Below are 13,145 nucleotides of genomic sequence, written 5' to 3' on the forward strand. Positions count from 1 at the left end.
CTGGCTAAGGTGAGGAGCAGGCAGCCTGCAGCTGCTAAAGAGTCTGTCTCTTGGCGGCTAGCAAGAGGACAGAAACTTGGGTTCTGCTTTTAGTGTGGCCCAAAGAAGGGCTTTCTACCTTGGCCAGAATAGCCCTATTTAGCTTTCATGTTCTGTGGCTGGAAGAGATGTCACCATTCAGGACCCGTGTATAAGGTAGTCTGGCCTTGAGTTCTTGGCCCCAGAAGCCTCCCTTTCCCTTGTTGGTGAGCCTTCGTGGCATGAGTTTTTCTAGAAACCTATCAGAAGTGGCTTCCCTGTCCTTCTAATTTACTGGTTTCAAATCTTCACACTGTGCCAGGCAGGATAGATTAAATCCTTGGCCCCAATTGTGGTGATAATCAAAAATGTCTCACAGACTTCCAGAACATTCCATGGGGGGTGTAATCACCCTCTGACACAGGCCCTGTACCAGTTGTAGTTCCTGAATCATAGTGGATGTCCCATGAGTGTTGGCTTCAGTTGTGCTAAGTGTTCCATTCCTTTCATGCCACTTGGTCTCCTTCAGGGCACACTGAGGAGACAGTGTGACTGAAAAGCACCTGTTCTCAGCCTGAACTGCTGCCCTCCTGTTAGAGGAAACCACACACTGAAGAAGAGCTGTTTTTCCCATGCAGGAAGGGATGGGCTATGTTGCCTCTAACTTAGAGACCTCCAGGAGTCTGCCAGGGAAGCATCAGAAACAGCCTTTGTGTTAGTCCGTTTCATCATTGTGGAGGCCCAATACTGACACCCACAAATCAAGGAAGAAGTTTATTTTGGCTCACACTCAGAAGGTCTCTGTCCACGCACAGCCAGGCAGCTCCACCAGGAAAATTGGCATGGCAGAAGGGCCTGGCAGAGGAGAGCTGCTGTGAGAGAGAAGAGGGGACCAGGTGGGGACCACCACATCCCCTCGGCCACCTCCTACCAGGACTCCCTCCTCACAGCAAGTCCCCATGACCTGGTCACTTCCCAAAATGAGGTTTTTGAGGAACACTGTAGATCAAAGTGTACCAGCCTTCCATGTGGAGTCGCATGTTCGAGGGCCAAGCTCCTTGGTGTGGCTGAGACTGTCTTCCCCAGCGGTGGGGCACACTGGTTGGGAGCATAAAAGTAATTCCTAGCTAGCAAGGGTGTCAGAGGAAGTAAGAGGGATTCTGGTACCCTCTTGACTTTGGTGATCTCAGAAGACAAGGATTGATGTTCACACGTTCCATTCATTGTGGACCACTATGTTAAAGTGGTCAAATATCTTGAGACAAAGATTCCTAGTCCTATAAGTAATGTGACATCTTATATGTTCAGTGTTCTTTGTGGATTACAGAGCACTCTCCTTTTGTTTTTTTCAGTTCTGGGGGTCAGACATAGAATCTTCGCGCTAGGCTACACCCACCCCCTTGTCTTATACTGTGTTGCCCAGGCTGGCTCAAGCTCACAGTCCTTTGGAGTCTTTTCATAGCCATTATTTCATGCTCCCAACAACCCTCTAAGGATAATGGTGCAAAAATTATTATCCCCATTTAAATTGTCCAGTAGGTAGATTCAAAACCAGATGCTCCTTTGTGGAGAAGAGCATAGGTACCAAAGTCTGACCTGAATCTCACGTGGAGAGAGGAAAAACCAAGAGGAGTTTTAGCTGAGACTGAGTGGTGGACACTGAAAATGTCAGTGGGTTCACAGGCCACAGTAACGGAAGTACTGTGGATAATACTGGGGAGTTACTAGCAGCAGGCAGAGTGAGTTCATAGAGGGGAGGACTGAAAAGGGGACACCATAGCCCTGCTGGGCACTGCACTGCCCGTCCTACGCCCAGAATGTCAGGGCCGCACATGGATGGTGAGGACTGGAAAGGACAAGGAGGGGCACCCAGGGCGCAGAGTGATATATAGAGCAAGGAGGAGGAACAGGATCCTCTCCCCAGGGAAGAGAGCAGCAGAAGGGCGTAGGCTTGCCATGTCCACTGTTCACACACACCCCAGAGAACAGCCCTAGCAAGACTGTGGGAACAGCGTCACAAAGGAGAGCTGAACTCAATCAGAGGAAGCTTTTCCAAGAGCCTGTGGCTGGGATGGAGTTCTGCGGGAGACTGCTAGGGAATGGAATCCCACCGTGAGCCCTCAGCAAAGATGGGGACTAATTCAACACAAGTGTTAGAGGTGGGGCTCTGTGGAGGTGCATAGCACTAGATAAGGCCTCCACTAAGCCCTGTATTGAATCCTCGTGGCTCTCTAAGAGGGAACAAACAGAAGGGACTGTCCCTGTACCCCATGGGAATTGCTAGCAGGAAGGCCATCATCAGGCATGGGCTCTTGATCCCCAGAACTATGAGCAGAAGAAACCTCTTTTCTTCATGAAGTTAGACCATAAAGTTAGGAATTTCATTCACTGAATTTGAATTCACTGAATTGAAATTTCATTTTCAACACTGAAAAAGTAGGTACTTTGTAAGCATACTGTTCAAGGATGCAGTGTGCTGCGCTGTGTGTGAGCCCTCGAGGCGCTGGGGTTCAGGAAGATTATGAGAGATTATTAAATTTGGCTTGGAAGGTCCTTCCAAAGTCTTGGCCAGTCTGTCCATCCTGTTGTTTGTAGAGCCAAGTAAATGCATAGCATCAGGAAGACTATTAACCACTAAATGTCTTTTTGTAAAGGACTCTTAACTTTTTACTCAAGAGTCTCAAAAACATGTTCAGTGGTATTTGGAGGTACCAGAGCTTCCTTGAAAAGAATAGGAAAGACAGTCTGCACTCCCCAGAATAAACACTGTGTGAGCACCATGATGTGGGCTTCCCGTCAGAAAGCGCATTTTAGAATAAGTTTATCCTTCCGCAGGTATCTAGCGCAGTCCTGCAAAATCCTTGGGAGTAAGTCTTGAAATACAGCTCATTAGAAGAGGTTGAAATTTTACAGTTGGAAAGAGATAAATGTTGCGGGCATAGACCCGAAATACTGGCATGATCATATCGTCAAACAAGATAGAACTTCAGATAACAAGTATTATGAAAGAGGAAGACTGGAGTTTTCTTCTTAAATAAAAAGGTCAAAGCACCTGCAAGGAGGCGCAGGGGCTGGGAGTTTGACCCCCCGATCCCCGGGCCTGCTCTGCTGACCCCACCCCTGGGGCACGCTGAGACAGCAATTGAGACTAGGCGTGCTGGCGCGCCTGTAATCCCAGCTCTTGGGAGGCTGTAAACAGGTGGATCACCAGGAGTCTGATCTAGTATTGAAACCCTGAACACCCTGTAGACCCTTCCCTAAAATAAAAATAAAAAAAAAAGATGCAAAAGTCAATGAAAGATAATCCTAAATTTGTATTATCTAATAAAATGTGTTGTAAAATATATGAAGCAAAAGTGGACCAATTTAAAGGTTTTGAGGAATAATCAAATTCAGAGCCATATTTAGATTCTAATCTTACCTCAAGTAATGGATTGTTCAAGCAAATGTAAGAAAAACATCAAAGCTATGAATGACATTGTTCACATATTTGACCTAATTTGTACTGGTAGGAAGTACAGCCAGTACCTGTATAATGTACATTCTTCCCAGGACATAAAACATTGACCAAAAAAAGACCATGTGCTAAAAAGAATTAAAATCAGGCAGGGCAGAGTGAAGACGGCAGAGATCGTTGGGTAGACAAACATTATAGGAGAACAAAATCATTGTTGACCATTAAAATATTTCTGTTGAGCTGGAGGGATAGCTCGGTGGTCTAAGCACCTACTTGGCAAGTGGAAGGTCCTGAGTTCAATCCCTGGTACCACTTACCATGCCAACCCCAAGTTTCTAGGTGCTCAGTGCTGGCCCTGAAAGCTGGTGTGGTGGCACATACCTGTAATCCCTGCACTGGAGAGGCTCAGACAGGAGGGTCACTACAAGTCCAAACTGCATAGTGAGAACCTGTATCAACAATAAATAAATACGAGTCTGAATTAATGACAAAGAATTTTTTAAAATAGAATAAAATAGTTTCTATCATTAAGAGACAATATTAAGAGAATGAAAACCCAAGCTACAGAGTGAAAGAGGATATTCACAGTACATACATTTAAGTAAGACAAAGCACTTGTGAAAACTTACATAGAATAATCCAAAAGAATCAGTAAAAAAAAAAAAGACAGATAACTTTTCAAAATTGATGAATAAACTTGAACAAAAGAGCAGTGGAACATAAAAAATGGCCTGGAAGTGTGTGACAGTTCTCTGCATTGTTGATCATCAGAGAAATACAAACGAAAGGTACAGCGAGCTAGCTCTGCTCGCACGAGGGGCTACGGTTAAACAGACTGACAGTACCAGAGTTGCCAAGCAACGGGAGCGCTCTTTACTGCTGATAGGAGTGAAAATCAGCGTCGCCTCTTTGGAAAACTGACTGAGCCCGCTAAACTAAATGCACATGTACCTTAAAACCCAACCCCAGGTGTGTCCCACGAGGAAGGAGTGCTTGTGTTCCCTAAAAGGCACGCATAAAAATGTTTATCACAATGGCAGAGAACTGGGAACTGTCCAGATGCCCATCAACAGGAGAATGAAGATGTTAGTTGTGGCTTAGAAGTGCAACCCATGTGGCAATCAAAAGGATTTAAGTACTGATGGATGCATAAGACTGGTCAATCTCAAAGACCTTGTGTTGAGAGAAAAGCCAGAAACAAAAGAATATGTGCCCTGTGAATTCAATTCTGTGTAGTTTATTTATTTATTTGTTTGTTTGTTTATTTTGGCAGAACCAGGGATTGAACTCAGACCTTTGCACTTGCCAGGCAAACACTTATTCTACTGAGCTATCTCCCTAGCCCCTGTGTAGTTTAAAAGAGTCAAAAGTTAATGATGGTGGGGCTGGTGAGATGGCTCAGTGGTCTAAAGCACCTACTTAAAACAAGCTCAGCAAAGCACAGGGACCGTGGTTCAATCCCCCAGCACCACATGCCAGCCAGCCCGCCCCCTGGTGGGCTGAGCTGGCCACACACACACACACACACACACACACACACAAATTTAAAAAAAAAAAAAGATTTTAAAAAGAAAGTTAATGATGGTGACAGAGGTCAGAAATGTAGTTATCTCTGCAGGATGGGGTTGAGACAAGGTGTTAAAAGATGCCATATCCGAAGTGGACGTACATGGGCTGGGGAGATAGCTCAGTAGAATAAGCACCTGCCTAACAAGTGCGGAGTCCTGAGTTCAATCCCCAGTACTACAAAAAAGAAAATAAATAAATGAAGTGGACATGCAGTACCACACAGTGTCCAGTTGGGTCCTCCAACTCATGCTAATCTGAGTAAACTATGGAACAGAACCTCTGAGCAGATGCTGATGCTGAGGTGATAGCTATTGACCAGTCAGGTCTAGCTGCCAGTTAATACAGGACACCTCTGCGGATGGTCAAGTGACATGTTGGACTTTTCTTTACAGGTGCTTTAGAAGTACTTTTCTAAGAAGTAAAAGTAAGTTTTTAAATGGTTGTGTACACCTAGTAGTTCCAGCTATAGAAATCTATCCCATAGAAATACATATATACACATGGGTACTCAGTATGGCCAGATTTGTAATATTACCTTCATTTTATGGATGCAGAAACTGATGTACCTTGTCCAGTGTGACTCAAGTGAAAGGCAGTAAAACCAGGATCCTGCCACTCCTTGTCTCTAGCGCCATAGCTGTCTTCAGAGGGTGGGGGTGGGGTGGACATGGCGGCTGGCAACGCTTGATGAGCACTCCATACTCCAGGTGTAGACAAAACAGGCGTCCTGGCAAAGTGCTGCCCATGGACGTACACAGTGTCTCCTAGATGGGGACCTTTGCGTTCTCCAGATCTAGCACCTAAAGCTCCCTCGGCCAGAATCAGTCGCTGAGGCTTCAGAGGTTAGAGCTAGGAATTGTGGGAAGAAGGATTTCAACTCACCCTGTGGGCAATAGGAGCAGAGATGTAGGCTGCAGACCTGAATGGTAAATCCAGCCTTCCCACTAAGTTGCTGTGCAACTCTGGACAAGTCTTTCATTCTCCCTGGGTTCTATTTCCCAACTGTAAGAAGAAAAGATAGAGCTGCATAATCCATAAGGTTCCTCTGAGTTCCAGCTAGTCTGCTAGTCATACTGTCCCATATTCCAGAGAGGCACTAGCTGCACCCCCATCCTCATCCACCAGATTTTGTACCACCACACTCTAATCCTCATCCCCCGAACACCCCTCAAGTATCTGGAAACAGCAGTGGTGATACAGCAAAGAATCTTCCTCCCCTCTGCTTTGTTATCTTCCCACCATTCTTGATAGGAAGTGATTTCCAGCCTTTCTCCCATGTAAAACATTTTGCTTTGGCTTGTTCTAGTTTGCTAATGTCCACTGAAAGTACAGCAAAACAAAAATAATTAAACACAGAACCTCTCGTTATCTGTCTCATTCTGGTTGCTTTGCCACTACTAATGTGTCCCCTAATCTTAAGAGGACATCTGTGCCTTAACCATGGTCACTTTCCAGTTCTTTTCATGCATGTACTCCATAAAGCCTCCAGCCCTTTTTCTGATGACCCAGAAGTAAGCCTAATCATTTCCACTCAGTTATTTTGCTTTATCTGTGTATTCAGGTGAATCTTGTAGGACAAAGAATGAAAAATAGTCATGCAAGAACATCTGTGTAGAGGTGTGGGCTGAAATACCTGCCTGCCAGTATGTAGCAATTAAATTATGAAATGCATGCCTCTCAGGTGATTTGGCACATGTTCCTGGCTTGCTTGCCCTCTCATACCCTGAATCTCTTCCTGATGGGGCACAGCAGAGAGAGCTGTCCCCAACTCCAATCACAGAGCCCTTGGAGCCAGTGGCCACAGGAGATCCGTCTTAGTTCCCTTTCTTGTTGCTCAGACAAAATACCCAATGCTGAAAGTTAAAGGAGGAAAGGTTTGCATGGCTCACAGTGTGTCTAGGTTACAGTCGATATAATCAGCAGGCTCCAAGGCAGGGGGCACAGCAGGGGACAACAGTTCATGGCAGGCAGAGGCAGAGAGGCAGCAACAAACAGCAGCAGCCCCCTCTCTTATAATTTATCAAGGGTACCTGCCCTTGGGGTGGGAAGCACTCATGCCCTTAACGCTAGCATCACAATGTGAATCAGTCCCAGTGTCACATCCTGGATACCAGCATCACACGTAGATCTGCTGAAAAGCTTGCCTCTGACCACATTAGGCTTTGGGGGAGCAGCTAGACACAAGGCATCATGAAACCTCGGAAGCATCGTGCCCCTCTCCTACAGCCAGCTCTGTCCACCACGTGCCTAGCAGCTGGCCATCCAGCCTCTCCAGACGCTGCCTGCTTTCCCCTTAGATAAAGACCTTATTGTATTCCAGCTGGCGCAGATGGACAGCTTGCTGTGTGACAAGGCCAGTGGGAGGTCTTCATGGGTAGGATCCAGTGCCCACAGCGTGCTGCAAGGGTGCCACACCACTGCCATATCATACTCTGTTTCACAGACCAGAAAGCAGACGGCTCGGAAGTTCTGCCCAAGGATTGGAGCAGCAGGATGATGACCGAAGCCCACCAGGCCTTCATGAACCACTTACTAAATGCAGTTTTCAGTGTCATTCTTTTTGTTTCTTTACTTTTTCTCTCAGTGCTAGGAATCAAAACCCGGACCTCACACACGCTAAATGAGCTGTGCACCACTGAGCTCTGTGCTCAGCCCACTAATTGTCTTGTATTTGTCTACAAGAGCCCTTTAGAGATGAGACAGACCTGTCGTTGAGTCTTGACTGGCATGAGCCGTGGTGTCTGGCTCCTGTCTTGTCTTTTTGTCTTTCCCTGCCAGACCTGGTATTGCTTTTGGTGGTCAGGTGATAATTGTTGTTTGATTAATAATGAAGACAGTAAGAATGCAGCATATGTACATAGCATATTCGCTTTTCCAAGTTATCCTCTTAGCTAATAACTTAGTGTGTATTTGGTACTGGAGATTGCCCCCAGGGCCTTTGCATTGAGTTACATCCCCACCCCTCTTTGTAACTTTGAGACAGGGTCTTGCAAAGGTACCTAAGCTAAGCTAGAACTTGCAAGCCTCCTGCCTCGGTCTCCCACAGTGCTGGAATGATAGACATGAACATTTATAAATACATTCTTAAGCAGTAAACATTGTGCTGAGGCCTATGGGAGGCACAAGCATGCGTCACAAGAGTGTATCCCTGAGGAATCATCTGTGGAAGATAAGATGTGAGTGAGATGCAAACAAGGTACATGCTACACCGTGCTCCTCACTGGAACTCCTTAGGGTCGCCAGTATCATGTGCGCGTCTCAGGGTTGGAGCAAGCAGGAGCATCGGAGGGCTCTGGCTCCCTCGGTCACACTGACTCCCAGCTCAGGCCTTGGCTTCTGGGGGCCGGGACCTTGCAGCATCATAATTACATGAAAGAAGCAGCTTCTCAGCCCTTCCCTGCACTACACATTTGGGTCTAAAATGTACCTGGCTGTGCTTTCCCCTTCATCAGACCCCATTGCCACCCCTCGCTCACCCCAGGGATATGCTTTCTTTGGCCTGTTGTAGCTCTGGCCAGCTCGCTTACATTTTACTTATTTACACATGTTTCTCTCTCTTTTCTCCTCCAGGTTGTGATCAATTATTCAATAGTGAAAGGGCTGAAGTACAATCAGGCAACACCAACCTTCCACCAGTGGCGAGACGCCCGCCAGGTCTACGGCTTAAACTTTGCCAGTAAGGAAGAGGCGACCACGTTCTCCAATGCAATGCTGTTTGCCCTGAACATCATGAACTCCCAAGAAGGAGGTAAGCAGGGCGTGGGCGTGGCCTGGAGCCCGTGTCCTCTCCCATGCTGCCTGGGCACTCGAGCTTCTAGTTCTCCGGCATCCTAGCACTGCCGCTGCGCTGAGTGACGTGACGTGGGCCCCCAAGGGCCCTGCTACCTGACTGTAGGCTTAGAGAAATGTGAGCAGTGGGAAGGAGAAAATGCATTTGCGTCTCTGACCACATAGGAGACACGGGAGTGCTGGCGTGCTCCCATGGCTCCGCGCCTCCTCGGCTGTGCTGCCCCATGTTGCAGAACACGGTTGCCAGACATGAACAAGCAGCTGGCTCACTTGAGCTCAGGCGTTGTCCATTTAGCAGGTGCTTACCAGCTAGTGTGAGATCCTGGCCTGGTAGGCCAGATGGGAAGCGAGCCGAAGCTCCCCTCAAGTACTCCGTGTGTCGCGGTGGACAGGTTCATTTACAAACAGCGTAGCCCAGGAAGTGCTCTAACAGGCACCGAAAGGCGCTTGAGGAAACAAGAAAGAAAGCAGGCAACCCTGCCCATCCAGGCCACCAAGAGCTCTGCAGCAGTGGCGACACTGGAGAGCGAGTGGGAGTGCTGAGGGTGGGACTTCAGGAGGCAGAGGTGTGAGTGCGTGTCTCAGATGGGGGAGCTGGAGGCCCAGAGGAGCCTGCACACACTGGGAAGCCCCTAATGCCCCACGTCTGGAGCCCGGCACAGGCAGGAAGGAGGTTGGAAGCAAAACTGAAGAGAGGAGTGCTTGTGCTGTGAAAACCACACAAACCTGCAAGACTCGGGTGAGCTAGGTACTCTGTAGAGATGGTGGGAAGAGATCTGGGAAAATTTGCTGAGCAGAGTGATTAAAGCAGAAAAGCAAAACTGCAAACTCAGGAACTTGTGCTACGTGTGGCTCTTACTGGACATTGATAGTGGTAGCTGCAGAGGGAGGACTGAGGCCTTCCCACCCGGGGTGTCTTGGCCGCTGCAGACGTGGTCCTCAGGTGGCTGGGACCTTACGCTGGTGTAGACTCTGGTTAAGAGTCCGAGCTCAGAGTCACAGTGCTTGGTTTGAGCCTGGGTTCCACCACATTCTAGCTGAGGAACTCTTGGGTGACTTATGTTTTCTGTGTCTCAATATCCTTATCTAGAAATGGGGGCATTCGGTGTTCTTTGTTACATTTATTTATTTATTTAGTTATTTATTTCATAATTTTATTGATAAACAAATAGCAATGAGACAGTTTCAAACCATATTGGTAGGACAGTTTCAATAATCAACACATTGCATACATTCTTCCTAGTGGTTAATTGCTGTACAAGATGCGAACATGATATCCTATTTACAAACACCATTAGAACAAATCCCTCTGTTCATTGAAAGAATGTAACTATATATCTTTCCTAACCATTTTGAATACACAGATACAAAATGGACATTCATCTGTATCCCTTTTTTTTTGTTAAGTTCTGTTATTTGAATATTATAGGTGTGTAAACTCAGCAAAATATTCTAAGAGTTCAGTAGTCCATAATAGTATTGGGTCTTCTGCTTCACTGGCAGTATCAGAAATTGTTGACCTGAGTCCCCTGCAGCTCCACATAACAGCATGGCTTTACTTCTTATACTTTGTTTTTATACTTTTCTGCTGGATGTTTGTTACATTTAAATGAGCTAGAAGGTGAAATGTTTAGCAGGCAGCACACCATGCTTTGGTATTTGTGTTCATGAGTAACACTGCTGTCACTCATGCTGCTGTTGCTGTCTCCACCGCCACCCCCACCACCGACTAAGGAGGGAAGTTGGGAGGCTCAGGGTTTGTGGGGCCAAGGCAAGTGGTATTAAATATCTGTTGAGCTTGATGCATCTGGGCCTTGGGGCCCAGGTGAAACCCTGGGAGAGCGTTTGTAGGTGAACAGAGACCAGCTGTGCGTGATCTCCAGGCTGTGTGCAGGGTGTGGATTTCCTCCTCAAACAGTGTGTGTAGTAAGGGAGCAATGTTGGTAACAAGCACAGGGCCTGAGCACTGTGGGCACCGGAGATGTTTAGCAACTTCTTCCACCAGAGAGCTTTGAACCAAGTTTAGTGCTTCTCTTGAGCTCACTTCCTGCCTCCACCCATCCCAGATGTGGGAGTTATTTTATCTGTACTTAAGGAAACAGTAAGAGGACAAACAGGGTGAACCTGTTCATTCAAAGCAAGTGCTTTGGTTACCTAAAAACTATTAGTCATTTTATTAAACTCACTATCCCATCACAGGTAAATCAGTTCATCCAGCCCTCATTTTTGGGAAGGACAGCTGTGACTCATCATGAGGAAAGTAACTTCTTGGTGTCAGATTCTGAACCCAGGCCTCCCTGTGCCCTACAGATGCAGTGGGTGTCCTAGGAGTGGGGACAGGGTGGGCGGAACCTGACCTTGGGCATAGCTGCAACAGAAGAACCTGCACCCCCGAGGACCAAACCGTTCCTCCAGCTGAGGTGTGAACTACTACGATGCCAGGCACAGATCAAAGTGTGCGGCTTAGTAGGTTGTTGCGCTTGTGGGTCTCCAGTCCTCACTGCCAGGTCTGATCCAAAGTGTCCTCGGCCCCAGAAGGCTCGGGCACACACGAGGCCACTTGCGGAAGGCACTGTCGTTGTGAGGCCTCCCTTGGTACCATCACACGGTGTGTAAACGGGGTGAGTGGTACAGGTGCTCGTCACATGGGCTCTTGCGGCGCACTCTCCAAAGCAGAGGGAAGGATTCAGACCCAGGTCCGTGCCTAGTGCCTCATACAAGCTCAGGTGCACCCCTTCTTACACTGTGAGTGGGTCTGGCTCTGAGGTAGACAGCCAGCTCTCCAGGGGCCACCCTTTAGATACCCTTGCTCAGACTTGGTGTCTCCCCCGTTTCCCCCCTTTCCCCCACCGTGAATGGCACCAGTGTGGGCTCTGCTGGGAGCTCTCATGCTGGGAGACCTGGATCGTTAGGGAGTAATCAGAGTAAGCTGAAAACAAAGCGTATCCACTGCTGCTCAGCACAGGCTGCCTTCCCACCCCGTGTTCCTGGCCGACTGCCACAACCCTGGAGACACCACGATACATCATCCCTGCTCAAGACTGGAAACCAGGGCTCAGAGAGAGGAGCAACTTCCCTGTAGTCCCCCAGCCACAGAATTAGTCAAAGCCCGAAGCTGGACTCACCTGCTCCCATGGCTCATACTGTCTGCGAGCTACAGAGGGGCAGAGGGCTGGGCTCCAATGTAGCTTCTTCCATTCCATTCTGCTGCTCTGTAGTGAAGCCCATTGCTGACCCAGGATTCTTAGCAGTACTGTAGAGGACTATCTTGAACACTTTTTCTCATGTCTAGGACAAAATACTTGACACCCAAAGTTAAGGAAACAAAGGCTTATTTAGCTCACAGTTAGTGGAGGTGTCAGTCCATGCTTGGCTGGCTCCAAGGCAGAGTGGCACATGGCAGAGGGCAGCCATTCATAGTGGCAGAAAACAGCAAAAGCAACAAGAACAAGAAGGGAGCAGCAGCAGAGAGCCAATCTCCCTTATATTGCAGTCAGGCCATCTGCCCCAGGGCAGTGTAGCACTCGCACCCATAATCTCAGCATTTTTTTTTCTTTAATGTATTTGGTACAGGGTCTACAGGGTGTTCAGGGTCTCACTACATAGATCAGACTCATAGTGATTCTCCTGTTTTCAACCACCCAAGTGCTGGGATTATAGGTGTGCACCACCACGCCCAGTCTCAATTGCCTGACTCAGCATGCCCTGGGGGCGGGGCTGGCACTGCACACTGGGGATCAAACCCCATCTGCTGTGTCTGCCTAAGCAGGTGCTTCAGTCCTCTCAGCTATCTAGCCAGCCCCATAATCTCAGCATTGAACCATGAATCAATCACATACTAGAAGGGGCTGGGGAGATAGCTCAGTAGCAAGGACCTGAGTTCAATCCCAGATTCCGATAAAAATAAAAAAAATCACAAACTAGAGAAGTCTCCCCATGACTGCATAAGGCTTTGGGGGGACATCTAGACACAAACTATAGCAAGTAGTGACACATATTATACAGTAAGTAATACCTGGCTTTTACACATAGGTAGAAAAGATCTATTTCCTGACACCTTTAGTGATACCTACTGTGTCCATTTTCTTGGGGCAGTGGGCTTGGAATGTTTATGCTTTAACTTTAGGCCCAACCTGGGAAACCTAAAGTCAGGTTATTGGATAAAAATTGATAAATACGGAGCCCAGTGGTTTCAATTCCCTAAGCAGAGGAAGGAATGCAGCACTACGTCTGTGTTCTCGTGGGTCCCAGAGAGCTTTGGGATCCGGAATTCGCCAGTGGATGGAGATGCTCACTCTGTGGCTCACTGGGC

General features: G+C 47.6%; 1 protein-coding gene across 2 annotated transcripts in view; it reads left to right on the top strand.

Annotated features, from left to right (window-relative positions):
• Evl (Enah/Vasp-like) overlaps nt 1–13,145 on the top strand; it is a 54,205-nt gene that overhangs the window by 10,777 nt on the left and 30,283 nt on the right. For both annotated transcript variants that reach the window (XM_004635190.2, XM_023719616.1), the window contains exon 3: nt 8,615–8,792. In XM_004635190.2, the coding sequence (XP_004635247.2) occupies nt 8,615–8,792 (178 nt within the window). The remainder of the gene's footprint in view (nt 1–8,614; nt 8,793–13,145) is intronic.

Source organism: Octodon degus, unplaced genomic scaffold (genome assembly GCF_000260255.1).
Source record: "Octodon degus isolate 3935 unplaced genomic scaffold, OctDeg1.0 scaffold00070, whole genome shotgun sequence".
Lineage (NCBI taxonomy): Eukaryota > Metazoa > Chordata > Mammalia > Rodentia > Octodontidae > Octodon > Octodon degus.